The sequence below is a fragment of the Choloepus didactylus genome, chromosome 21 (assembly GCF_015220235.1).
Source record: "Choloepus didactylus isolate mChoDid1 chromosome 21, mChoDid1.pri, whole genome shotgun sequence".
In the NCBI taxonomy this organism is placed as follows: domain Eukaryota; kingdom Metazoa; phylum Chordata; class Mammalia; order Pilosa; family Megalonychidae; genus Choloepus; species Choloepus didactylus.
In genome coordinates this window covers 2195122-2220399 of record NC_051327.1, presented here as the reverse complement: position 1 = coordinate 2220399, position 25278 = coordinate 2195122, and the positions used below count along the sequence as shown (strand labels likewise).

Sequence of the window (25278 nt, the reverse complement as noted above, 5' to 3'; positions counted from 1 at the left end):
GCGAAGCTTAGCCCAGCCCTGGGAAGGTACTAAGTGTTCCATTCCAACCCAGAGTCCCCTTCCCCTCTCCTTCCCTGCAGCAGGGTCTGGCCCAGGCAATAAATCCTGCTGGTCTAAGTCAGTGTTTCTCAATTGAAGGTGATTTTGCCCCTCGGGCACCTTCTGGAGACAGTTTTTGTTACAACCAGAGGGCTAGCAGGCCCTGGAGGATGGAGGCCGGGTGCTGCCAAACACCCTACAACAGAGTAGCACCGCGGACAAGCTGATAGTGCCGAGGCTGAGAGAGCCTGGACCCCAACCCTAGTCTCCCTTGCAGCTGGGGGGAGGCCGAGGAGAAAGGCGGCTGGAGGACTTCTGGGGGAGCCTTGCTCTCCTGGGTGAGAGAAAACCTTGGCTGCTCTGCTACCCCCAAGGGCTCTCCTCTTCCTGAGTGTCGCAGGAGTCACCCAGCATGGGACACGGCTGTGACCCCAGAGGCCGGTCCTGACCCACCCAGCCAAGGAATCGGTCAGAACCCACTACTGAATTTCTTGCTACTGAGAAAAATGAATTTCTACCTTCTTTAAGCCACTTGGTTATGTGTTTCTCTTTCTTGAAGCCAACTGCGATCTTAACAGATACAAAAGCTATTTTTAAAATGATAAAATTCATGTCATCCTATGAGTTTTCAAAAAAAAGAAAAAAGAAAAAGCCAAAGTCCTTATCAAGATCCTATATGATCAGCCCCCGTTTCCTCTCTCCCTCTGCTCCAGGCAGCCGGGCTGTCCATCTCAGCGCTGCCTGACCTCTGAGCCTCCTCTCTTACACCCTCAGCACCCACTTCTGCTCCAGCACTTACATCTGCACGGACCTTCTTTATCTGTGGCCAGCTCATTTTCCCTCCCTCCCTCCAGGAAAGCATCTCTTCCCCAGCCACATCCCCAGACCCACAGCTCCATATGGCTCCTGAGAGCCCACATGGACTCACCAAAGGGCAGAAGGCAAGAGAACGGCCCACCTTCATTTCACAGTATTTATTCATTCCATTTTCAAGATCAGCTCATTGTTTAAAAAACCACCTGAAAAGTCCTCTCTAATAATTCACCTCTAATTTACAACTTTTTTTAAATTACACAAATGAACCAAGTCTTCTTAAAACAAGTTCTGCCCGATTCCTGGGAGGTCTTTGGAGTAAACCCATCTGGAGCGTTGCTGTGACCCCCGACAGGTGCCCAGCGGGTCAGTAATGCATGCCACGCATGGCAGCCACTGGCGCGGCGAGGCGGCGGGGCAGGCCTTTGGCGACCTGCCGATAATCCTCAGGTTTGGCCTTCAAGAGCATCACAATGTTCTGGAGGTTGTGGGATGGCTGCAGGCCCAGGGCATCCATCACGTTGATCAGATAGTCTGGGGGGGGGGGGATGGTGGCAAACACAGCTCAGCACCAAGTGGACAGTACCCCCCAAACCCCCAAACCCTGGATGTCCACTCTGCATTTGGCAGGCAGGCCTTAACTCAGAGGGGTTTTCAAATAGGGTCAAACCTGACTGTGAGCTAGGCCTGAGTCCAGGAACTCTAATTTTATAAAGGATTACCAGCATCATTCCCACCCCCAGCGACACACACACATGCACGCACACACGTGGCTCTCTAGGCACCAATCCGAAGGAGCAGATGCCCTCGGCCAGTTCTCCACACTGGGCCTCCTGGACCCCCAGCCCTGCTGCCCAGTGTGTACCACTGACCCTGCAGAGAACCCAGGGGGCAGGAGACAAAGGAGTGTGATTGAACCACTACCAAAAACACCTCAAGGAAGACAAGGGCTATACCAGGCAAGTCTAGGGCTGATGCTAGAAGGCAGGTTTCACACACTTCCCAGATGATAATCCCTCGGGGTGCTAGTGAAATACAGATTCCTGAGCCCCTCCAGAACAACTGGATGAGAATCTTAAGAAGAGGGTGTAGGATTCTGTAGTTGTAGAAAGCAGCTCCAGTGATTTAAACCGCCAGGCAAATGTGGGAGACATGAGTAGAGGGAGGAGAAAATTGGGTGCAGTTGGGTGTGACCTTGGTGAAGTCCCTCACCCTCATCATGTCTGCCTCCACATCTTGGTGCACTTAACACCAAGCAGGGAGCACAGTGAAGAGAAGTAACCCGGACCACTGCGTGAAAGCACCTGATGTATCAATCATGGGTCAGTAAATGGGTGCTGCCTTTCCTTCCTCCTTTCTGAGCCAGTAAGACCCAAACCTAAGAGCAGCTTCCACCTGTGTTCCTCCCTCTTCTTGCCTGTCCACACAGGAGGTCCCTCAGTGCTTTCTGATCCTGCCTGGGCTAGTCTCCTCGCCCTAAGGAGACTGGAGCTCCAGGCAAGGCCTGTGTCTTCCCTTGTGTCTTCCTGTTGAAGTCAGGCTTGGGGCAGTGCTGCAGGAGGTACCTGCTCAGTCCTGGCCATCCGACTGACTCACATCCAACTCAGGAGGAGCCGCTTCCTAGGAAGGCCCACCAACCAGACAGGCTCCTGTCTCCTTCCCAAGTGTGTCCATAAAGCTGTGAGCTCCACAAGATGGTAAGCCAGGAGCTGCAGACTGGGAGCCCATGGTCTGCCAGGACATTTTTCATTTCGCCAGCCGTTTGTTTTGTTTCATTATGTTTTAATGTTTAATTTGAACATCTTTGAGGTGGGCATGCATGCATTGCCACAGACCTCACCACTCTCTTATCATTATTATACCTCGGTAGCTTCACACACTAACCTTCCCTTCTTGGATCCTCACTCACTTCCTTCCAGTGTAAGCTCAGTAAGAACAGGAACTGTCCAATACACTGCTCTATCCCCACTCCTGGTACTATGGGAGAGATGCTCAGTCGATGCTAAATAAGGGAATGAATGAATCTGAAGGAGATGCTTAACAGGGAGGCAAGAAACAACGTAGACAACCCAAATTTAAGGGCAATCCCCAAATCTCACTTCACTCACTGGTTCTGGCAGGCTCTCTCCCCAAAGCTCCCGCCTATATTAACAGGCAACACCAAGAAGCACTTGTTTCCTCATTTCTCTTCTCTGAACACTGAGCTCAGAGAAATGATGGAAAGGCTGGCTGTTTCCCTCGCAACTGCTGAGCGCTGAACAGGAAATGATATTGGGTCAGAAATTAGAGCAATGGGTTCTAGGTCTGGCTCCATCACTAACTGCTCTGGGGCCCAAAGGAAAGCACCTCATTTCTGTTTCTTCTTCTGAAAACATGAGACTGGAGTTGAGCCTGGCTTGACCCTATGGACACCCAGGTCCAAGCCCTGAGTGGAATCACCAGGGAACTTGCCTTTAAGGCTCCTCCCACCCCTCTCTAGATCACCCTGAGAGCTGCCTCAGGCTGTAACACCCAAGTCTGGAGACCTATACCAAGAGGTTGGGAGACTCTCTGGCCACCTGCCAGCAGCACCCCAAGCTCAGAGCACCTGGGCAGCAAGGACCTACAGTGGTAAGCACAGACAGGAGCAGGGGAGACAAGCCCCCGCTGAGCTGGGAGGCAGGCTGGCATTCTGAGACCTTTGATCCCAAGCTGTGGCCTTGTTGGGCCTTGGTTTCCTTATTAGTATAACACAGAGAAACAAGAGGACCCACCTCACAGGGGAGTTCTGAGGAGTGCTAGAGAGAGTGGGTGTGAGGGCTTGGCGTAGTGCCTCGCATGCTTGCTATTGGTAAGAGCTTATAAACATTAGTTTGGGAAATTATTAGGTAAATGGAGCAGAAGGCAAGACAGGGCCTGGCAAGGGCTAAGACTGTATGACTCATTTCAACTCATCTTGCCAAAGCTCCTCTTAATGGTTCTCACCCCCGGCAGCCAGTCAGAATTCCCTGGGCTGTTGTTCAACCCAGACTTATTAAATCAGACTCTCTGGGGGTGGGGCCTGGAGAATGTACACTTTTAACAAGCTTTACAGCCAGATCCTGAGTTGAAATGGAGGGCAGACTTGGGACACGATTGCTGGGCAAGGCTCTGCCAGCTGCATGGCAAGGAGCCACGCTTCCACCCCCACTCCCCTGCTGGCCCTTTGGGGACCCACCGATGTCAGTGGCCAGCTGCTTGGTGGAATGCGGGGTCAGCTCAGAGATCTGCAGGATCACGTCACAGTAGGTCTGCATCGTGGCTCTGGCAATCGAGCCCAGCCAGCTGTCAGCCACGTTGTCCAGCTCAGGCAGTTCATCCCCTGGAAAGGGAGAGAAGGAGGTCACCACAAAAATACAGAATCTGCTTAGGAAAGCCTAACCAGCCAACAGTTTGTACTGAGCCCCACTGGATAAGCTGGCCCATGACAGGCACTCTGTGCACAATGAGGCCAGGAAGCAAACAATTAGCTCTCAGGTCAACTGGTATTAACCAAATACAATGCGAATTCAGAAAAAGAAGCAATCGGGGGAGGCTGAATAATATCAGAGTCCCCATAAATCGGGGGATTGAGGCCAACTATGCAGGCTAGTAGGATTTTTGCCAACACAGAGTACAGGGACAGCAGGAGGGAAACCTGGGCGGAGAGGAACCCAAAACCAAAAGTGAGAAGGTGGGAGACTCGGCCAAGGTGGAGAACAGGAAAGATGGCAGCCTACTGGGGGCCGAAAGGCAGCCAGTGGGCAAGACACAGGCATCAGAGCAGAAGTGAGGCTCAGGTTCAAGACCAACAACCCTCCACTAATGCTCTGGGCATTACCCAACCCCTCAGAGACTGGGTTGTTTTTTTTCTATCTGTAAACTGGAGACAACATTCCTGTCTTCACAGGGCTGCTGCAGGAATTAAATTAGGGGACACACGTGGGGACTTTGGTGTGGAGCCTGACTCAGCCAGTACTCAGTACCTGAGAGTTACTGGTGGCTGTAACTATTATGAGGGTAGAGAGTCCATACAGCGAGTACTGGGAAATTAAGAGTTGAGGGGATACAGCTACGAGTCTTTACTGGGCCCGATTAAAAAGGGTCCCCCATGCCAGGCCAGGGAGGAGTTTGGATTTTATTCTGTAGGTTCTGGGGGGTTAAGCAGGCAGGGACACAATTAGTCAGAGATAGAGGACAAGAAACAGGAAATGGGAGCAAAAAAGACCAAAAGCATGAGGCAAAAAAATCTCAAGAAGGCCTGGCAGCTGCACTCCAGCTTTTATGTTTGATTTCGGGAATAATCTGGCCACAACCACTTTCAAGACAGCTGAAGGCGGCCTCTTCCTGAACCATGCTCCAGCAGGACTAGCTCTTCTGAGCGTTTCCTGCAGCTCCACCCGTCAGTGAGCCTGCACTTGGCCATCAGATGCACCACAAGTGGGGGCTCCCTGCGCCTGCTGCCCCAGCACAGGAGCTGCCTCCACCAGCCTGTAATCCCGGCCACAGGGAGTGGGCTGCACTCTCATCCTCAACCCAGAATCACAACTCCATGCCCCCTGCTTCCAAAAGGCCTCCTTTCCCACTGCTGGTCAAAATTTGTTAACACCGCTAAGACACAGATCTGAATTTTCCTGAAAATGACTCTCCTTGAACACACTGCTTTACCTTTCCCAAAGGTGTAGGAAAAAGACTCGCAAAGATTACTGAAACTCCCTTCCACTTATCACATCTGTTCGAAAAAAAAGCCATTTGCCCCAGCTATAAAGCTGCCAAGGCTGTTCGCTATCTCCTGCTCAAAATTTGCAACGTTAAAATGCTAGAAATATCCAGATTATTTATGGGTGTTCATTGTGTAATCTTTTCCAATGTTCTGTGTGTCTGAAAATGTTCATAATAAAATATTAAAAGAGAGAAAAAAAGAAATACCCAGATTGACTTCTTGTGATGTTTTCTCATGAACTAGTGATGTTTTCAACCATTGTTAAAATTTTACTTTATGACTAGGAGTTTTTTCCCTCTTAACAATGCCTCCAGTGCCTAGCACAGAGCCAGCAATCAAAAAGCATTTGTTAAATGGATGGATGAATGAATGAATGAATGAACAAATGTACAAATAAATGAAGACCATCACCTGTTCACTATATCCATATATATATATTTGGTAGAACAATGAGATAGTATGTTCTTCCTGATATGATACAACAGCAAACAGCACTGCCGTTATCTTGCCAAAGAATTTAAACATGAATTTAATCTTTATCTATAAGAGACACATTACGAAGTATTTATGATGTCTGGTATTTGCTTTAAATACACTAGCAAAAAATGTAAGAGGAATGGTTCACAAGAACCATTCCTGAAGGTGGATGATGAGTACTTGGGACTTCATTGTACTGGTCTCGCTACTTTCATGTGTCTGAAAATTTCTTTAAAAAAATGTTTTAAATGTAAAAATTTTATTAACAAACACATGAATATAAAAATCACCTATATAACCTCAGCCCTTCAATAATATTATCAACATTTTAGTGTACACATATTTCTTACAGATTATAAAGGAATATGTTCTTGTGAAAAAAAACTCTAGCAAGACAAATAGCGGGTGAAAAGGAAATATCCTTCACACCCTTCTTCCCACACCCGCTGCAGAGATGGCCGCTGTTCCCCATTTGGCATGCGTTCTTCCAGGCCTGTTTCCACCGCTTCACATGCATGTGTACCTACAGAAACGCTCAGCGCCAGGATTCTTTCAAAACATAAATAATATTGTATGCATTATTTTGCCCCTTGCTTTCTTTTCTCTTCTTAACAACATGCTTTGAAGCTCTTATAAATAAGTACAAATAGTTCTACTTTCCTTCTTATAAAGAAAATTTATAAATTATGGTACATCACAATATACTTAACTATTCTCTGAATAACAGACATTTGGGTTGATTCTACAGTTATCCCTTCTATATCATGGGGTTTAGGGGTACAGCGCTCCTGTGATCTAGAAAATCTGCATGTATCTTTTTTTCAGCGTTTCAGGAAACTCTAGCTGCCCCTTGATTGGCAGATGCTGCCTCTCTCATTACTTTTACATTGCGTAGGCTAAATCTTTTTTTAAAATGTTGAAACCAGCCTTTGCTGGCCTGAAAATCTGTAGGGGTAGACCCTTCACCTTCATTTTCCTTTGGGGAATCATAAAAGGACTCAGCCTTTTCTTGTATGATGCCAGAATCTACTGGAATGCCTTTTTTATAACAATCTTGTACCCAAAAGAATGTTGCACTTTCTCCTTGAGAGAGATGGAGAGATGTGGATCTCATGGTTTATGCAAATGCTTTGCAGTTGTTGGTGTAGCTGCAGCAACAGCTTAGCAGAATGCCTTCTCTCTTCTTCTTGATATGCTTTACAGTCGATTCATTAACACCATAATGGCAGCTTCCACAAAACTCACAAAAAATTCCCACTGAATTTCTTAGGCTGACCCATGACATATCAAAACTACGATGGGGAAAGTCACGTGGAAGGGATAACTGTAATTTCTTGCTATTACAAACAATTTTGCAATGACTCTCCTCATGTGCATCTCTCTGGACACATGGGCATGGATTGCTCTAGAATGAACACCTAGAAGGGGAACTGCTGGGTCAAAATGGATGTGTTTACTTTGACTTTTGATAGAGACCACCTTTTTCTTTACCAACTTATTGTCCCACCAACGGGGTCTTATTTTTTGTTTTCCTCTTTGTTTAATTCATGAAATATATCATATATATGATAGAATGTATAAAACACATTACAGACTGTATGGTATGTGAATATATCTCAATAAAATTGAATTATTAAAAAAAAACTTATTACATATGTTTGAGAGAACAATTATAAGATCAATGCCCATGCAACTACCTCCCCATTCAAGAAACTCCTTTGTGCCCCTCTGAGCACACCCATCTTCCCCCCACAGGCAGCCACCAGTGGCTTCCCAGTAAAACTTCTCCTACCCTGCTCTGCAAACTCTCCCCATTATGAGTACCCCTCAGCATGCCATCTGGCTTTGGTGGCACGGATTCTTTCTGTCTTGTTTCTTTTGCATTATGTGACCATGAGAATCATTATGTCTTCCGTGTAGCTATAGTTCATTCATTTTCAATATTACATACACTTTCATCACACAAATATACCATAATGAATACATCCATTTGACTGTTGATGGACGTTTGCGTTGTCTCCAGGCAGGGGCTATGACCAACAAGTCACTATGAATATCCTTAAAAATGTGTATGGGAGCACATAAGGAAGAGTTTCTAGGACATACACCCAGTATGCACATTGTTCCCCTTACTAGAAAATGCCAAACTGTTTTCAAAGTGGAAATACTAATTTACAGTGGTGGGTGAAAGTTCTTTGGTCTTTTTTTCTTTCATTTAAATACAAAGCAGTTTCTTAAATGGAACTATATCATATAAATAATCTTATAACCTGTTCTTCATACTTAATAGGCTAAGAATCTTTCTAAGTCATTAAATGTTTTTTAAAAATATCATTTTTAATAGCCACATAGCATTTCACTATATGGATGTACCCCAAATTTTTAACCAATCTCTACTTTTTCATATTTATTTTTCTTTTCAATGTTTTGCTTTTACAAACAATTTTGGGATGAACATTTATATAGTTACATTCATGATTGTTTGGGGAGGACAGTATTCTAGTGGTAGAATTTCTGATCTAAACAGTATGCACGTTTTTAAGGCTTTCTGAACTTATGTCAAATAGTCCTCCAGAAATTCAAACTGTACAATATAAACTGCTTTCCCTATGCTTGCCAATATTAAGTGTAATCACACTGTGATGGTCAATTTCATATATCAACCTGGCTATGTGATGGTGTTCGGTTGTTTATCCAAGCAAGCAATGGCCTGATTGTCACTGTGAAGGCATTTTGTAGATGGACTTACATCATTAGGCCAGGATGACGAACTAATGATATAAATCCCTCTACAATCAACAAGAGATTGCCCTCAGCAATGAGGGGAGTCTCCTCATTTGATCAGTTGGAGGTTTCAAAGCAGAACTGAGGATTTCAGAAGTTAAAACGAACAATTTCTGCCTCTTCAGCCAACTAGCTTCTAGGGAACACAACTTCACCTTCATAGGAGTTTCCAGTGTGCAGCGTACCCTACAGAGGTCAGAAGAATCAGATTTCAGAAGCACCTCTTTCGAAGTTTCCAGCTTGTAGTCTGCACTACAGAACTTGGACCTGCCAATCCTAACGGTCACAAGTCAATTCCTAAATTAAATCTTTAATATTTATACATACATACATACACACATATATATAAAATCAATTCTGTCTCTCTGGATAAGCCTGACTAATACCCACATTTAAAAATATATATATATTGCTCTCTTCTCTGCACAGTTCACTTTCCACAGCCAGCTACAACTATGAAACCATCATCTCCTTTTTTAGGAAATCAGCTACCCAGGAAAAATGACTTTTACTCTTATGAGCCACCTTCTGAAAATCCTCCCCCAGAATGAGGAAAATTTGTTTGTCTCAAGCTAAAGTCTGGTGCGCATCACTGCAGGGTTTGCGGCTGCTTAGGCCCCAAAACATGCTCCTGAAGTCACCAGGCACACCACTGCAGTAAGGAACACCAGGCCCTAGAATGGAAACTGGGACATAAGTAGGCTTGTGCATATCAGATAATTTGGGTGATATAATCTCAGATCACAACTTTCTTTTCCCAGAATTTGAAACTGTAACTGAAACAGAAGATGAGTGTATTCCTGGAGTTTTGGAAAAGGAATTCGACTCAGAGCTTATAGAAAGCAAGGATAAAGCACTTGAGGAAGAATTGGATTCTCTGGCAAAATATGTATCCAGGGAAGATAAAATTTTCCAGAAGTTTAAAACTCAAATGGCCCTTGAACCAGGACAGATTCTCAGATATGGCAGCGGGATTGCCCCCATCTGGATTTTTGGTGCAAACAGCCCTGAAAAGAAGGATATTCCAAACTGCCCTTGTGTTGCCAAGAGAATATTTGAATTCCGGGTTACGCCTCAACTGCTGAACTACCTGAAGGCTGACATACTGGGCAGGAGCATTGACTGGGGTGTCCTGGCTGTCTGCGCCTGTGCTGAAAGCTGTCGCCTGGGCACTGGCTATACAGAGGAATTCATATGGAAGCAAGATGTGACAGACACAGCTTAAAGCCTTACAAATGGCTTAGGCCTTGCAATTCTACTCCTAGGATCTTTATCATAAGGAAATAATTATACCAGAGATAGTGGCACAAAGATGTTGCTTGAGGCATTGTTTACAATGTCTAAAAATTAGTAAAATAGAAATATCTAATGACAGGGATTTCAGTAAATTTTGGTACACCCACACAATAGAATGATACAATTCTGTATTGACACCGAAATAAGATATAAATATAAATTGATACCAAGTTACCATTTACATGGTATTGACAGCATGATCATGTTTGTGTAAAAATTCCCAATTTTCTTAACCTCAGTGATGCCTAACAAACACTAAGGCAAACCTAAAAACACACTGCCCAAACATTAGGACTGGTGGTTTGATGTGCTGAGCCCTCTATCATGGGACTTGCCCTTATGAAGCTCGTTACTGCAAAGGAGAGGCTAAACTTGCATGTAATTATGCCTAAGAGTCTCCCCCTGAGTACCTCTTTGTGGCTCAGATATGGCCCTCTCTCTCTCTCTAACTGAGCCACCTTGGCAGATGAACTCACTGCACTCCCCCCATGTGGGACCCAACTCCCAGGGGTGTAAATCTCCCTGGCAATGCAGGATATAACTCCCAGGGATGAACCTGGACCTGGCATTGTGGAACTGAGAATATCTTCTTGACCAAAAGGGCAATGCAAAATGAAATGAAAAAGTTTCAGTGGCTGAGAGATTTCAAATGGAGTCGAGCGGTCACTCTTGGTGGACATTCTTATGCCCTATATAGATAACACCTCTTAGGTTTTAATGTATTGGAATAGCTATAAGTAAATACCTGAAACTATCAAACTCCAGGAGTAGTCTGGACTCCTGGAGACGATTGTATAACAGTGTAGATTACAAGGGGTGACAGTGTGATTGTGAAAACCTCTGTGGATCACACCCCCTTTATCTAGTGTTTGGATGGATGAGTAGAAAAATGGGGACAAAAACTAAATGAAAAATAGGGTGGGATGGGGGGTATGATTTGGGTGTTCTTTTTTACTTTTATTTTTTATTCTTATTCTGATTCTTTCTGATGTAAGGAAAATGATCAGAAATAGACTGTGGTGATGAATGCATAACTATATGATGGTACTGTGAACAGTTGACTGCACACCATGGATGACTGTATGGTATGTGAATATATTCCAATAAAACTGAATTTAATTAAAAAAAAAAAAAACACTGCTATTGATCAGTGCTTGAAAATTGACAAGTAATTCTGATAACCTTCTCATGCTTATTTCCTTATTTTATACTGGCTCACATTCCCCCAAAATACATCACCACTGGCTCTAAAATTGAATTCCACCATAAATCCTCATAACTTTCTGGATAGAAAAAATAGATAGATAGATAGATAGATAGACAGACAGACAGACAGTTAATTTGATAGGTTAAAATGGTATATCCTTATTTTCATTTAGTTATTTGAGGATTAATAAAGTTAAACACTTCTTCATGTCTTTAGATTATTTGAATGCCTTCATGATATTTACTTATTTTTCTGTGAGATGTTCATCTTTCTCTTACAGATTTCTTAGAGCTTTTATAAAATGAGGGTATTATTAACCATTGTCATCTCTGATCTTTACTGTATAGTTTTTCCAGGTCCTCATTTACCTTTCAATTTCCTTTATAGTTTCATTTATTTCAAAGTCTTTTCTTCCCTACTGCTAAGATTATATTAATATTCACCCATATTTTAGCTTAGCAGGTGTACCGGTTTGTATATATTATGTCCCCCAGAGAAAGCCATGTTCTTTGATGAAATCTTGTAGGGGCTGACATACTAGTGTTGATTAAGTTGGAATATTTGGATTAGGTTGTTTCCACGGAAATGCGCCCCATCCAACTGTGGGTGATAACTCTGGATGATTTCCATGGAAGTGTGGCCCCACCCATTCAGAGTGGTCTTGATGAGTTTACCAGAGCACTATATAAGCTCAGACAGAAGGAGCGAGCTTGCTACAGTCAAGAGGGACACTTTGAAGAACACACAGGAGCTGAGAAAGGGACATCCTGGGAGAAAGCCCTTTTGTATAAACCAGAACTCTGGAACAGATGCCAGCCACGTGCCTTCTCAGCTAACATAGGTTTTCCAGATGCCATTGGCCATCCTCCATTGAAGGTATTTGATTGTTGATGCATTACCTTGGACACTTTATGGCCTTAAGACTTTATATAAAAGCCAAGCCATTTTTGATATTTTGCATCCTGGCAACATTAGCAAACCGGAACAGCAGGTTTCATATTTTAAATTTTAATTTTAACAGAATTATTTTTTTTCTCAAAAAGTATGTGACCATCCTTCATGGTTAAGAGCCTATGAAACTCATGGAGGTTTTATTTCTATCAATTTTTGTAACAATTTATGGAACTTGATAAGACTGTCTATTTTCTGTGGTAAAAAAACTTGTGTGCCATTTGTTTCACATCTTCTTTTAAAGAATGAAAATATTATCGATACAACTATACACATCTATCATACCCCTCCCAGATCTGCATTCCCCTCCCTCACGCCCCAGAAGTTTTTATCATACTGAAAGTAGTTTTCTCCTCAATGTTAATGTTCTTCTTTTACTTTTACTGTCAATAAATAACATAGAGTATTGCATATTACAGATTTTATAGAAATGTAAATTTGTGAAATGTACTACCATTTGTGCAAAAAAAGGATGGTTGGTATAAATCTCACTTGATTGTCACATGTTTTATTTTTAATGTACTACTAGATTCTAATTGCTAATTTTGGGGGAGGGGTCCTTTTTTGCATCAAGTGTCTTAAAAGAGACTAGTGTTTAGTTATCTTTGCAGATGCGAGTATCAATATTATGCTGCTTTGTTAAAATAATTTGTAAGAGCTGGCATTATCTGTTTCCTTAAAGGTTTGGTAAAAATTTACCCGAAAAAAAAAAAAAAAAACTTGATGTGCTGATTAAATCAAGCTTACTGATCACATTGCTCAATTCCTCTTTTAGCCTCAATAATTTTTCCTTTTGACTTGTCAAAGGCTAAAAGAGATAGAGGATTGTGGGAAAATGGTGGAGTGGGATGCTCCAGCATTCAGAACAGCAACCAGGACAATTACTAAACAGGAAGGAACTGCCTGAAACAATTATTTTGAAACTCTGGAGGCCAACAGAACACTGCAGAGCATCCAAGGAAGAGTGGAAGGAAGAGGCTTATAAGTTACAGTAAAGACCAGTAAATGGCTTTCTCCAAACAACAGTTACTGGCACCCATTCCCCACTCTTATGGGAGGCCACCATGGGGTCCAGCCCCTAGCTAGTTTGTTGGAGACAGACAGAAACGGACATAAAAATCCTCTTCCCCAGACCAGGGGAAGGCATGGCCAACCACTGATCACAGGTTTTGATTAGCAACTTCAGATCGCTGGGGGCCAGGGTCTGAGGGTGGCTATTGTTCCACCTCGGACAAAGGTAGCAGAGGCTAGGCTTCCTCAGGGCTGCAGGGGACAGTTGGTTGAAGGGCTGCATTTGTTGGGCAGGTCAAGAAAGCTGAGATTTGGAGAGCTGTGGAAGCGGTTCCTGGCGCCCTTTCTGACTCCCTCCCCAGGGCAATTTGGGGCCAGTCTGTGCCCCCTTGGTGGGTCCCTGGCCCTGTTTTGGCTGGAAAAGGCTGACTTGGAAAAAACTCTTCTCCAGTGTCTTACTTTCCAGAATTTGGCATCCAGGTGAAAGCAGCATGAGACACTCAAGAGAGCATAAGAAACAACAGAGGCAAACAGCGTGGGGCAAAAGTTTGGTGCTTTGAACACCTAGGAGAAGGTCAGTCTCCTGGGAAATAGAGGGGGCAGTCAAATTCCTGTATACAGGGAACTCCAAAACAACTAACAAGCACAAGCCCAGGAAAAGACAGAGGCTGAGGAAAGACAGGAAGGACCCTGTAATATGCATTCACCTTGGGCAGACCTTTCTGTCAGAAGACATTCAAGAAAATCTCTGTCTTATCACCATCTGGTTACAAAATCAAGGAACAGACATGTCAAGAAATAAACCCCAGAGTTAACATTTTAAAATATTAAAATGTACAGTGTGCAACAAAAGAGTACAAGACAAACAAAGAAACAGGAAATGATGGCCCATCCAAAGGAAGAAGATAACGTGCGAATTAGATTAAGTTTAGCTTTCACACAGGATAAGCATGCCTGGTGGGGTGAGGTAGTTCAGGAATTGGCAGAAGGTTAAAAAGACAAACTGTAGTCCATGGTTGGTCCCCCTGTTTATTCACCCACTATCCACAGTCGGTCCACCTGTTTATCTGCCCACTATCTATTATCCTTGCAAGGTGGAGACTCAGGGGTAGAAGTTCCTAACATAGCTTCATAAGTTGTTACCAAACTAGCTCAGACTGGCTCTGTAGGTAAACAAAGGAAAGAGGGGTGGAGGCTTGTTTCAAATGTTTGGAGTTTGTGCAGGAGACTTTTTTCAAATGTTTCCAATTTGGGTGGGCTGCATGTTTCAAATTTGTTGGGCTAGTTAGGCTTGTCAAATAGAATGTAACCTCTGACGTAACCAGCTACTGGAGAAACAGGGGAGGGACTTGAGGTTAGGTGTAGGGAATAAATACTGCTGAGTCTACTGTTCTGTGCGCCAACCCCCACACTTTGGTTGGGCCCCCGTTCTTGCAAGATCACGAATAAATTATTTTCTTCTCCACAATCGGGTTAGCGTTTATTCCTTTTTAGGAATAGTGCTGGTTTCTCACAGATAACAATCCAGAGGACCAGAATGTGCACATACCAAACAGAGCCTTTTTAAAAATGGTCTTAAAAATGCTCATTTTTAAATGATGAAAGAAAATACAGAGAAAGAACTAAAGGATATCAGGAAAAAATAATGAACAATGAGTATCTTAGAAAAAGAGACAAAAATTTTAAAAAGGGACTGCACAGAATTACTGGAGTTGAAGACCACCATAACTGAAATAAGAAGTACTCAGGAGGGTTTCAACAACAGATTGGAGCTGGCAGAAGAAAGAATCAGTGAACTCGAAAACAATTTAAGTGAGTCAGGTTGAGGAGGAGAAAGAAAAAAAAAGTTATAAAAAACTAAAAGTGCCTAAGACACCTCTGGGATACCATCAACTGTACATCATGGGAGACCCAGAAGAAGAAAGAGAGAAAGGGACAGAAGGAATAGTCAAAGAAATAATGACAGAGAATTTCCCAAACTTAGCCAAAGACATGAATATGCACATCTGAGAAGCTCAGAGAAAATCAAACAGAATAAAACATGAAGAAAAATACACCCCATCGTATACTGATTACATTACTGAATGTAAAGGACAAGGAGAGAGTTCTGAAAGATGTAAGACAAAAGCAATGTGCTATATCCAAGGGAGTCCCAATTATATTGAGTGCTGATTTCTCATCAGAAACCATGGAGGCAAGAAATACTTAAAGAGCTGGAAGAAAACAACTTCCAACCAAGAATTTTATATCTGGCAAGACTTTCCTTCAAAAATGAGGGAAAGACTAAGACTTTCTCATATAAACAAAAGCTGAGGGAGTACATCACCACCAGACTTGGCCTGTAAGCAATGCAAAAGGGAGTTCTTCAGACTGAAAGGAAAGGACACCAGACAATGGTTCAAAGTGGCATAAAGAAAGACCACTGGGAGAGGTAACCACTTGGGTAAATATAAATGCCAGTATTGTATTGTATTGTTTGGTATGTAACTCTACTTCTTTACTTCCTACAGGTGCTAAAAGGCAAATGAATAAAAAGTAATGAGAAATTTATGGTTTTGGATATACAATGTACAAAGATATAAGTAGTAACAAGTACAAAAAAATGGTGGAGGTACAGAGAGGTATAGGAAAAGTGTATGTGTATGCTATTGAAGTCAAGTTGGTATCAAACCAAATATGATTGTTATATATTTAGGATGTTAAATTTTAACCCAATGGTAACCACAAGGAAAATGCATGAAAAATATACTGAGATAGGAAGGACAAGGCACTCAATATGGTACAGTATGGAAAAAAAAATCAAATAAATTTAAAAATAGTCACTAACAGAATTGAGGGACAAAAAAAAGATATGAGTTTGTAATCTTGCAAAAGCTTACAAATAGCAAAATGGCAGGAAAAAAAAGCCCTGCATTATCAGTAATGACTTTAAATGTAGATGGATTGCACTCTCCACTCAAAAGGCAGAGATTGGCAGAATGGATTAAAAAGAATGACCTATCTACATGCTATCTGAAAGAGACTCACCTTAAACTCAAAGACACAGAACTATGTTGAAAGAGAAAGGAGGGGAAAAAACATACCATGCAAGTAGTAACCAAAAGAGAGCTGGGGAAGCTATACAAATATCAGATAAAATAGATTTTAGTCAAAAAAGTGATGAGGAACAAAAATAATCATTATATACTTATTGATAAAGGGATCAATTCAACAAGAAGATGTAGTCATTATAAATATATATGCACCTAACAGCAGAACCCCATAATATATGAAGCAAATTCTGACAGATTTGAAGGGAGAAATTGGTGGTTCTACTTTAACAGTAGGAGAATTTTATATGCCACTTTCAGTAATGGATAGAACACCTAGTCAGAAAACCAATAAGGAAATATAAGACTTGAACAATCCTCTAAACCAACCTGACCTAACAGATGTATATATAGAACACTTCACCCAACAGCAACAAAATACACATTATTCTTGAGTTCACATGGATCATTCTCCAGGACAGACCACATCTTAAGTCACAAAAAAAGTTTCAATAAGTTCAAAAATATTGAAATCATACAATGTATCTTCTCTAACCTCAATGGAATGAAGCTAGAAATCAGTGACATGGGAAGAAATGGAAAATTTTTAAGTATGTGGAAATTAAACAACATATTCTTAAACAACTGATGGGTTAAAGAGGAAATCACAAGGAAAATATCCGGAGGTGAATGAAAATGAAAATGCAACATACCAAAATTTATGGGATGCAGCAAAGGAAGTGGTGAGAGGCAAATTTATAGCTTTAAACGCTTACATTAAAAAAGAAGAAAGACTTCAAATCAAAGATCTAACCTCAAAACCAGAACTAACAAAAAACAATCAAACTAAACTCAAAGCAAGCAGAAGGAAGGAAATAATGAAGATTAGAGTGGAGGTAAATGAAATAGAAAACAAAAAACAATAGAAAGAATTAACAAAACCAAAGGTTGGTTTTTTGAAAAGATCAATAAAATCAACCAATCTTAGCAAGACTAACAAAGAAAAAAAGAGAAAGAATATAAATAATGAAAATTAGAAATGAAAAGGGGGACATTACTACCAACCCCACTGAATTGGACTATAAGAGGGTATTATGAACAACTGTAAGCCAATAAATTAGATAGCCTAGATGAAACAGACAAATTCTTACAAATCCACAAACTACCTTACACTGACTCAAGAAGAAATAGAAGATTTCAATAAACAAATTACTAGCAAAGAGATTGAATCAGTATCAAAAACCTCCCAAAAAAGAAAAGTCCAGGACCAGACAGCTTCACAGGGGAATTCTACCAAACATTCCAAGAAGACTTAACTCCAACTCTGCTCAAACTCTTCCAAAAAAACTGAAGAGGAGGGAACACTCCCTAATTCATTCTACAAAGCCAACATCACCCTCCTACCAAAGCCAGATAAAGATACCATAAGAAAAGAAAACTACAGACCAGTATCTCTTATGAATTTAGTTGCAAAAATCCTCAACAAAATACCAGCAAAATGAATCCAATAGCAGATCATAAGAATTACACACCATGATCAAGTGGGATTTATCCCTGGTATACAAGGGGGATTCAGAGTAAGAAAATAAATTAATGTAACACACATGAACAGAATGAAGGAAAAGAAAACATATGATTGTTTCAAAAGATGCAGAAAAGGCATTTGACAAAACCCAACACCACTTCTTGATAAAAACATTCAGAACACTAGGAATAGAAGGAAATTTCCTCAGCATAATAAAGGGCACATATGAAAATCCCTCAGCTAAAATCCTAATTAATGGTGAAAGACTGAAATCTTTCCCTCTAAGATCAGAAGAAGACAATAATGTTCACTGTCAGCACTGTTATTCAACATTATACTGGAAGTTCTAGCCAGAGAATTGGCAAGAAAAAGAAATAAAAGGCATCCAAATTAGAAAGGAAAAAGTAAAACTCTCCCTATTTGCAAATGACATGATCCTAAATAGAGAAAATCCTGAAAAATCCACAACAAAGCAACTAGAGGTAATAAATGAATTCAGCAAAGTGGCAGGGTATTAAGATCAACATGTAAAACTCAGTGTTTCTATACACTCGTAATGAACAATCTGAAGAAGAAACCAAGAAAAAATTCCGTTTACAATTGTGACTGAAAGTATCAAGTATCTAGGAATAAATCTAACCAACAATGTAAAGGAGTTGAATGCAGAAAATTGTTAGACATTTACTAAAAGAAATAAAAGGAGGGAACTTCTGGGAAAGATAGTGGAGTACGGAGATACAGGACTCACTTCTCCTCTAAAAACAGATAGTGGACAGGTAGAAACTGTCTGAAACAACTGTTCTGGGGTTCTAGAAACCAGTAGAGCACTGTACAGCATCCAGGGAAGAGCAGGACAAATAGACGAAGAACTGCAGTAAAAAAAACTGTGAGTGTTTTGTTCCAAGGAGGCAGCTGGCACCTATCCACCACCTCAGGTCCGGTCCCAGGATGGGGACTGTCAATGGACATTGGGGTAGAAGTCCTCTGTCCCAAGAATGAGGTAGGTATGGCTGAGTACTGATCATGGCTTTTGATCATCAAATTTAGATTTCTGAGTCCCAGCTCTGATCTGTGATTTTAGCCCACCCTAGACAGGAATCGCCATGGCCACTGTTTCAACCCTGCCTCCAACAGAGATGGAGCCAAAGGAGGCTCACTATGTACTTAGGGCTGCAGGGAACAGTTTGCCGAAGAGTGCCATCTGTTGGGCAGACCAAGAAAGTGCAGCCTCGGGGAGCGGACAAAAAGGCTTTTTGGTGTCTTCCCTAACCCTCCCCCCAAGGCCCTTCAGAACTGATCTGCATCCCCTTCCTGGGTCTCTGGTCATGTTTTGGCTGGGAAATACTGACTTGGGAAAGTGCTCTCTGGAGTGACCCTCCTCTCACAATTTGTCCTCCAGGCAAAAGCAGCTAGAGGCAATGAAAAGAGAGTAAAAGCAAAGCAAAACAAAACTGTAGAGGCAAAACAAAAACAAACACAACCGATCAAGATTCCTGGAGAAGAAAACAGAACAGGAAGCTTTCTCCTGGAGGTGAAACAATTACACAAAAGAGCAATCTTAAAAATTTTACCAGGGCAAGAATCGGATGTAGAAGAGTTGAATAAATCTGATTAAACACAGACAATTCTAAAGGTCTAGAATAAGTTGAACCAACTGTCAAAGAAGAGCCTTAACACAAAGCCAATCAATGACAAAACCCTAAACAAGAGAAACTGACCTTCAGAGTAAACTCATCACGATAATCAGATGCCCAGACATCAGCAAAAAATTACAAGCCATACTAAGAAACAGGAAGGTATGGCCCAGTCAAAGGAACAAACTAAAAAGTCAGAGGAGACACAGAATTTGGAAAAACTACTCAAAGATGTTCAAACAAATCTTCTAAATCAAGGAGATAAAGGAAAATATGGCTAAAAAGATAAAGGATATAAAGAAGACACTGGATGAGCATAAAGAAGAATCTGAAAGTATGAAAAGAAACATAACAGAAGTTATGGGAATGAAAAGCATAATAGAAGAGATCAAAAATACATTAGAGGTATACAACAGCAAATTTTAACGGGCAGAAGAAAGAATCAGTAGCTAGGATACTCAATATCTTACAGATGGAAGACTAGATAGAGAAAAGAATGGAAAAAATTGAAAAGGGTCTCAGGGAATTGAATGACAACAAGGCACACAAACATATGCATCATGGGTGTTCCAGAAGGAGAAGAGAAGGGAAAAGGGGAAGAAAGAATATCTGAGAAAATAATGGCTGAAAATTTCCCAACCATTATGAAAGATATAAATATACATATGTTGAAGAAGCACAAGACATTTGAAACAGAATGAAAGAAAATAAAGAAGACCTAAATAAACGGAAAGATATTCTGTGTTCATGGATTCAAAGAACAAACATTGTTAAGATGTCAATTCTACCCAAAGTGATTTAGGGATTCAAGGCAACCAAAAATCCAACAGCCCTCTTTGTAGAAATGGAGAAACCAAACATCAAATTTATATGGAAGAGTAAGGGGCCCTGAATAGCCAAAGCCATCTTGAAAAAGACAAATGAAGTTGGAGGACTCACACTTCCCAATCTTAAATCCTATTTAAGGACAGACACAAGGACAGACATACAGACCAACAGAATTGAACCGAGAGCTCAGATATCAACCATCACATTTATGACCAACTGATTTTTGACAAGGGGGCAAAGACCACTCAATGAGGAAAGAATAGTTTCTTCAACAAATGGTGCTGGGAAAGCAGATCTCCATTTGCAAAAGAAAGAAAGAGGAACCCAACCATATACTTTATACAAATATCAACTCAAAATGGATCAAATACCTAAATATAAGAGCCAGAACTATCAAATTCCTAGAAGAAAATGTAGGGAAATATCTTCAGGACCTTGCGTTAGGCAAGGGTTTCTTAGACTTTACACTCAAAGCAAAAGCAGCAAAAGAAAAAATAGATAAATGGGGCCTCATTAAAATTAAAAACTTTGGTGCCTCAAAGGACTATCATGAAAGTAAAAAGACAAGCTATATGTGATTGGGAAAGTGATATGGACCACACTCCCCTTCGTCCAGTGTATGGATGGATGAGTAGAAAAATGGGGCAAAAAAAAAAAAAAACAAAACACACAAAAAAACACCCAGTGTTCTTTTTTACTTTGTTCTTTATCACTTTAATTTTTATTCTTATTATTTTGGGTGTGTGGTAATGAAGTTCAAAAATTAATTTTGGTGATGAATGCACAACTATATAATGGTACTGTGAACAACTGAATGTATGCTTTGTATGACTGCATGGTATGTGAGTATATCTCAATAAAAATAAATTAAAAAAAAAAGACAAGCTATGCAATGGGAGAAAATATCTGATAAAGGTTTAATATCTAGAACATACAAAGAAATCCTTCAGTTTAACAACAAAAAGACAAAAAACCCAATTTAAAAATGTACAAAAGACTTGAATAGACATCTCTCCAAAGAAGACACACAAATTGCCTGAAACAACATGAAAAGATGCTCACAGGGAAATGCAAACCAAAACCACAATGAGATACCATTTCATACCCATTAGAATGGCTGCTGTTAAAAAACAATGGAAAATTACAAGTGTTGGAGAAGATGCAGAGAAATAGGAACATTCTTTCATTGTCAGTGGGAATGTAAAATGGTGCAGTTGCTGTGGAAGACAGTTTGGCAGTTCCTCAGAAAGTTAAGAACACAATTACTATATGACCTGGCAATCCCACTACTGGGTATATACCCTCCAAAAAATGAAAATAGGAACTTGAACAGATATTTTCACACCAATGTTCATGGTGACATTATTCGAAACTGTCAAAAGATGGAAGCAAACCAAGTGTCCATCAACCAATGGTGAATGGATAAACAAAATGTGGTGTACACAGAAGTAATATTATTCAGCCATTTAAAGGAATGAAGTTCTGATACATGCAACAACATGGATGAAACCTAAAGACATCAAGTTGAGTGAAATAAGCCAGAAACAAAAAGACAAATATTGTATGATCTCACTATTATGAGATAATTAGAATAAGCAAACTCATAGAGTCAGAATCTAGAATACAGGTTACCAGGGAGCTGGGTGGGGACAGTGAATGGGAAGTTAAGGCTTAAAACATATAGAATTACTGTTTAGAATAATGGAAATGTTTTGGTATTGGATGCTGGTGATGGTAGCACAACATTGTGAATGTAATTAACAGTACAGAAATATGTATCTAAATGTGGTTAAAAGAGGAAATGTTAGGTTGTATATACATGGCAATAGAATTAAAATTTTTTAAAGAATTCATGGAACCGCACTAACCATAAACAGTGAAACCTAAGTTAAACAATGGACATTTAATAGTATAATCATAAAAATGTGCAATCACCAATTACAACAAACGTACCACACCAATGTGAGGTGTTAATAATCGAGTGGTATATGGGAATACTGTATTTTATGCATGATTTTTCTGTAAACCCATGACTTCTCTAAAAATAAAACAAAATTTTAAAAAGCCAATAAGACAGGCACAGGATTTTCTCAACACTAACGTGGTTTTGTCAAATTTGAGAAAATCTGACACATAACTGCATGTGGCTATTACAGGCTTACTATGGAATCGACCTTTTATCAACATAAAAGAATTACTTTGGTATCATTTATTAGCCTTTGATTTGAATTCTATTTCATCTAATAGTAACATAGTTACCTTGCTTTCTTTTTATTGGCATTTACATGTGATGCCTTTAACATACCTGTATTTTTAACCTATCAACGTGATTTATTTTCATTGTGGTACCTTCTTTGGAGTTGCTGATTCTTTAAGTACCAAGCAGTTTATTTTTTCTGTTTGCTTAGCCTTATAGTGGGCGGTCTATAATGCCCAATATTAGGCATTCAGGTAATTTTTGATCAGAGAATAGGTGGGTCTCTGTTCAAATCTGTCATATCTACATAACAAGAAAAAGGAAAAGCTTAAATGTATTGTATTTTTACCTGTCAGTTTAGAGATCTTGGAGGAAGCTACAATCAGAGGTATCTGAGCAAGGATTCTATTTCTATGCTGAAGTGTTTATTTTTGCCCTAACGAGCAAAACTGTCCTTATTAGGTGCTACTTTACTTGGCTCATAGCCCTCATAGAGAGGGAAAAGAGAGCATCCAGTGGGACTTCTGTCTTCTGCTGCTCCAACCACCAGTGACTGCCTTTCAGTCCCCTTCCCCTCTTGCCTTTGCCTCCCCAGCTGAGGGGTGTTCATGGAGTTCACCGCAGGACTCTCTGCACCCATTCCCCAGGAATGCTCTGCATATGGTGAAACAAATTTAGGGTAGCTCTTTCCCTAATCCAGCAGAAGTCCCTCAGAAAGTACAATCTTTTTTGATACTCTATTTTATACTCTGACAATGATTTCAATGGGAGTTCAGAGAGATGTGTGTGTTGAGGGTGAGGGAGTTAAAAACAAGCAAATAAATTGCATCCTGAGCCCACTACTCCCTTGACTGCGGATGCAGCGGCTCCCTGGTACTCTCTCACCTTGCTCAGGAGGAAATGGTAGTTTTCCAGCGTGTAAAGCCAACTCTAAGGCAGAGTCCTCCTGAGTCACAAATGGCTCAAGATTCAGAGGGAGGGACATGATGTACTGCCCAATCTGAAACAAAAGAAAGTGCTTTCAGACCAACACTGACATGTAGAGATGATTACTTCATGTAGTACATTCATTGAAGGCAAATGGCGGGGAGACAGAATTCCTAGACCTGGGGTGACCTGTCTGATTTTTCCAGTGTGTGGTAAGACTCGTTATGCAACACCCTAAAAAAAAAAAATCAATTGTAATCTGCATGTAGATTACAGATTTATCCTTCTCACTAATGGCTCCAGTATTTTTGGAACATATTCAACACAATCTCTACTTCAAATGATGTAATGGATACCAAAGCACTTTGCCAAATTTAAAGCACTGAGTATATATAACTTCCTATTATTGCTCAATAAGATGCATATGTCAACAAGTATGTGACCAAGTTAGAATTAAAATCCTGTCTTCTGGATTTAGATTTGATTCTCTTTCTTCTAGGTGATTTAAACAAGGGAAGGAAAGACTTTTGTTTGCAATAAGCCATTTGTAATTATAAATTAACTTGGGGAAAAAACTATATTGTTTTCATAATATAAACTCTAGACATTAAAGATTGACAAAACCTTCCTGGCTGGAGGGGAACTACACAAAGTAGAGTTTGAAGACATTTGAAACAAGCCCTCCAATTAATATAGTGCTTCTCACTGGTTTGTCCATTACAGCTGATTGTCATCTTGGGTATACTTATACACTTACATCTATTACAGCTCACGCTATTTTGCATTTTAAGGTAAGTGCATGTTTTCTTGTAAAATAAGGTTTGACTTTCAGGTTACAACAATATAACATAAAACAGTGGTTTCTGAACCTCCGGTTGCTTTTTTTTTTTTTTTGGCTACATATTCATTCCATTCCATTCATCCCAAATTAGAATTGATATTGAATTGCAAGTCAGAGGGCTACCAAAGTAAAATCGAATCTGGCCACAAGCCAACCAGAGGCCTGCAACATGCCATGACTTTTGCCTTTTTCTTTTTGGGAAGCTGAGGATATGACACTTTCCCAAAGTTGGGTTCATGCATATCTTTACAGACAGGTTTAGTTTTAGCTGAAAAACGCTAAGCAGTGATGATGAGTATCCCTCTTACTGGAATAACACTGGAGACAAAATCGCATGAACCTTTCTTAAAAGGGAGAGATTTCCATGTTTTTGCATGATTCTGTGTAGCACTTAAAGCTGATTTGTGGCTTGCTGGGGTTGCTCCTTGGTCTGGGCAGAGCTGGGACATACACCGAGGCACCTGCCGGAGCTCTAACAGTCCCTCACAAAGCCACTGCCTTGAGAACAATGTTAAGACCATACCCAGAGGCTCTGGAGTGAACGAACTGAACTGGTGGGAAACAGGAACAGGGATGTCGCTGCACATGCCCCAGCAACACTGGGATCCCAATCTAGATTTCTGGCCATAATGAAATGAAAGCTACAGATTGGTATGAAGGCTGAACTTCAACATTGAACTCATTCTTGAGATCGATGTAAACGATCACGTGGAAAACAGTTATCATCAAGCACGTCCAGTTTTCCCTGTGCTCTGGGAAGACTGAGATGCCTAAGGCTAAGATCTGCTCCCAACAAGGTTCACCTATTTGCACAGATTTATAAGCCTAAGGACACAGCTACTCTACTTTGGAATGTTAGAGAGAAGGCTGCTTCAAACTATTTCTGTGCCTTACAGGGCTGTTACGAAGATTCTTTTTTCGTTCAGGTCTTAGAACAGCGCCAGTCACAAAGTAAGGTTAAGTGCTAGCACTAACAATTATTACCAAAGCAATAATTCT

General features: G+C 40.8%; 1 protein-coding gene and 1 pseudogene across 2 annotated transcripts in view; one reads left to right on the top strand and one right to left on the bottom strand.

Annotated features, from left to right (window-relative positions):
* Positions 1-998: 998 nt before the first annotated feature.
* Positions 999-25278, bottom strand: part of COG7 (component of oligomeric golgi complex 7) — a 106729-nt gene continuing 82449 nt past the window's right edge. For both annotated transcript variants that reach the window (XM_037814448.1, XM_037814449.1), the window contains 3 exons: positions 23397-23511; positions 4049-4192; positions 999-1386 (listed from right to left, as the gene is read on the bottom strand). In XM_037814448.1, coding sequence (XP_037670376.1) covers positions 1220-1386; positions 4049-4192; positions 23397-23511 — 426 coding nt within the window. In that variant the 3' untranslated portion in view covers positions 999-1219. The remainder of the gene's footprint in view (positions 1387-4048; positions 4193-23396; positions 23512-25278) is intronic.
* LOC119517988 lies at positions 9289-10058 on the top strand (annotated as a pseudogene).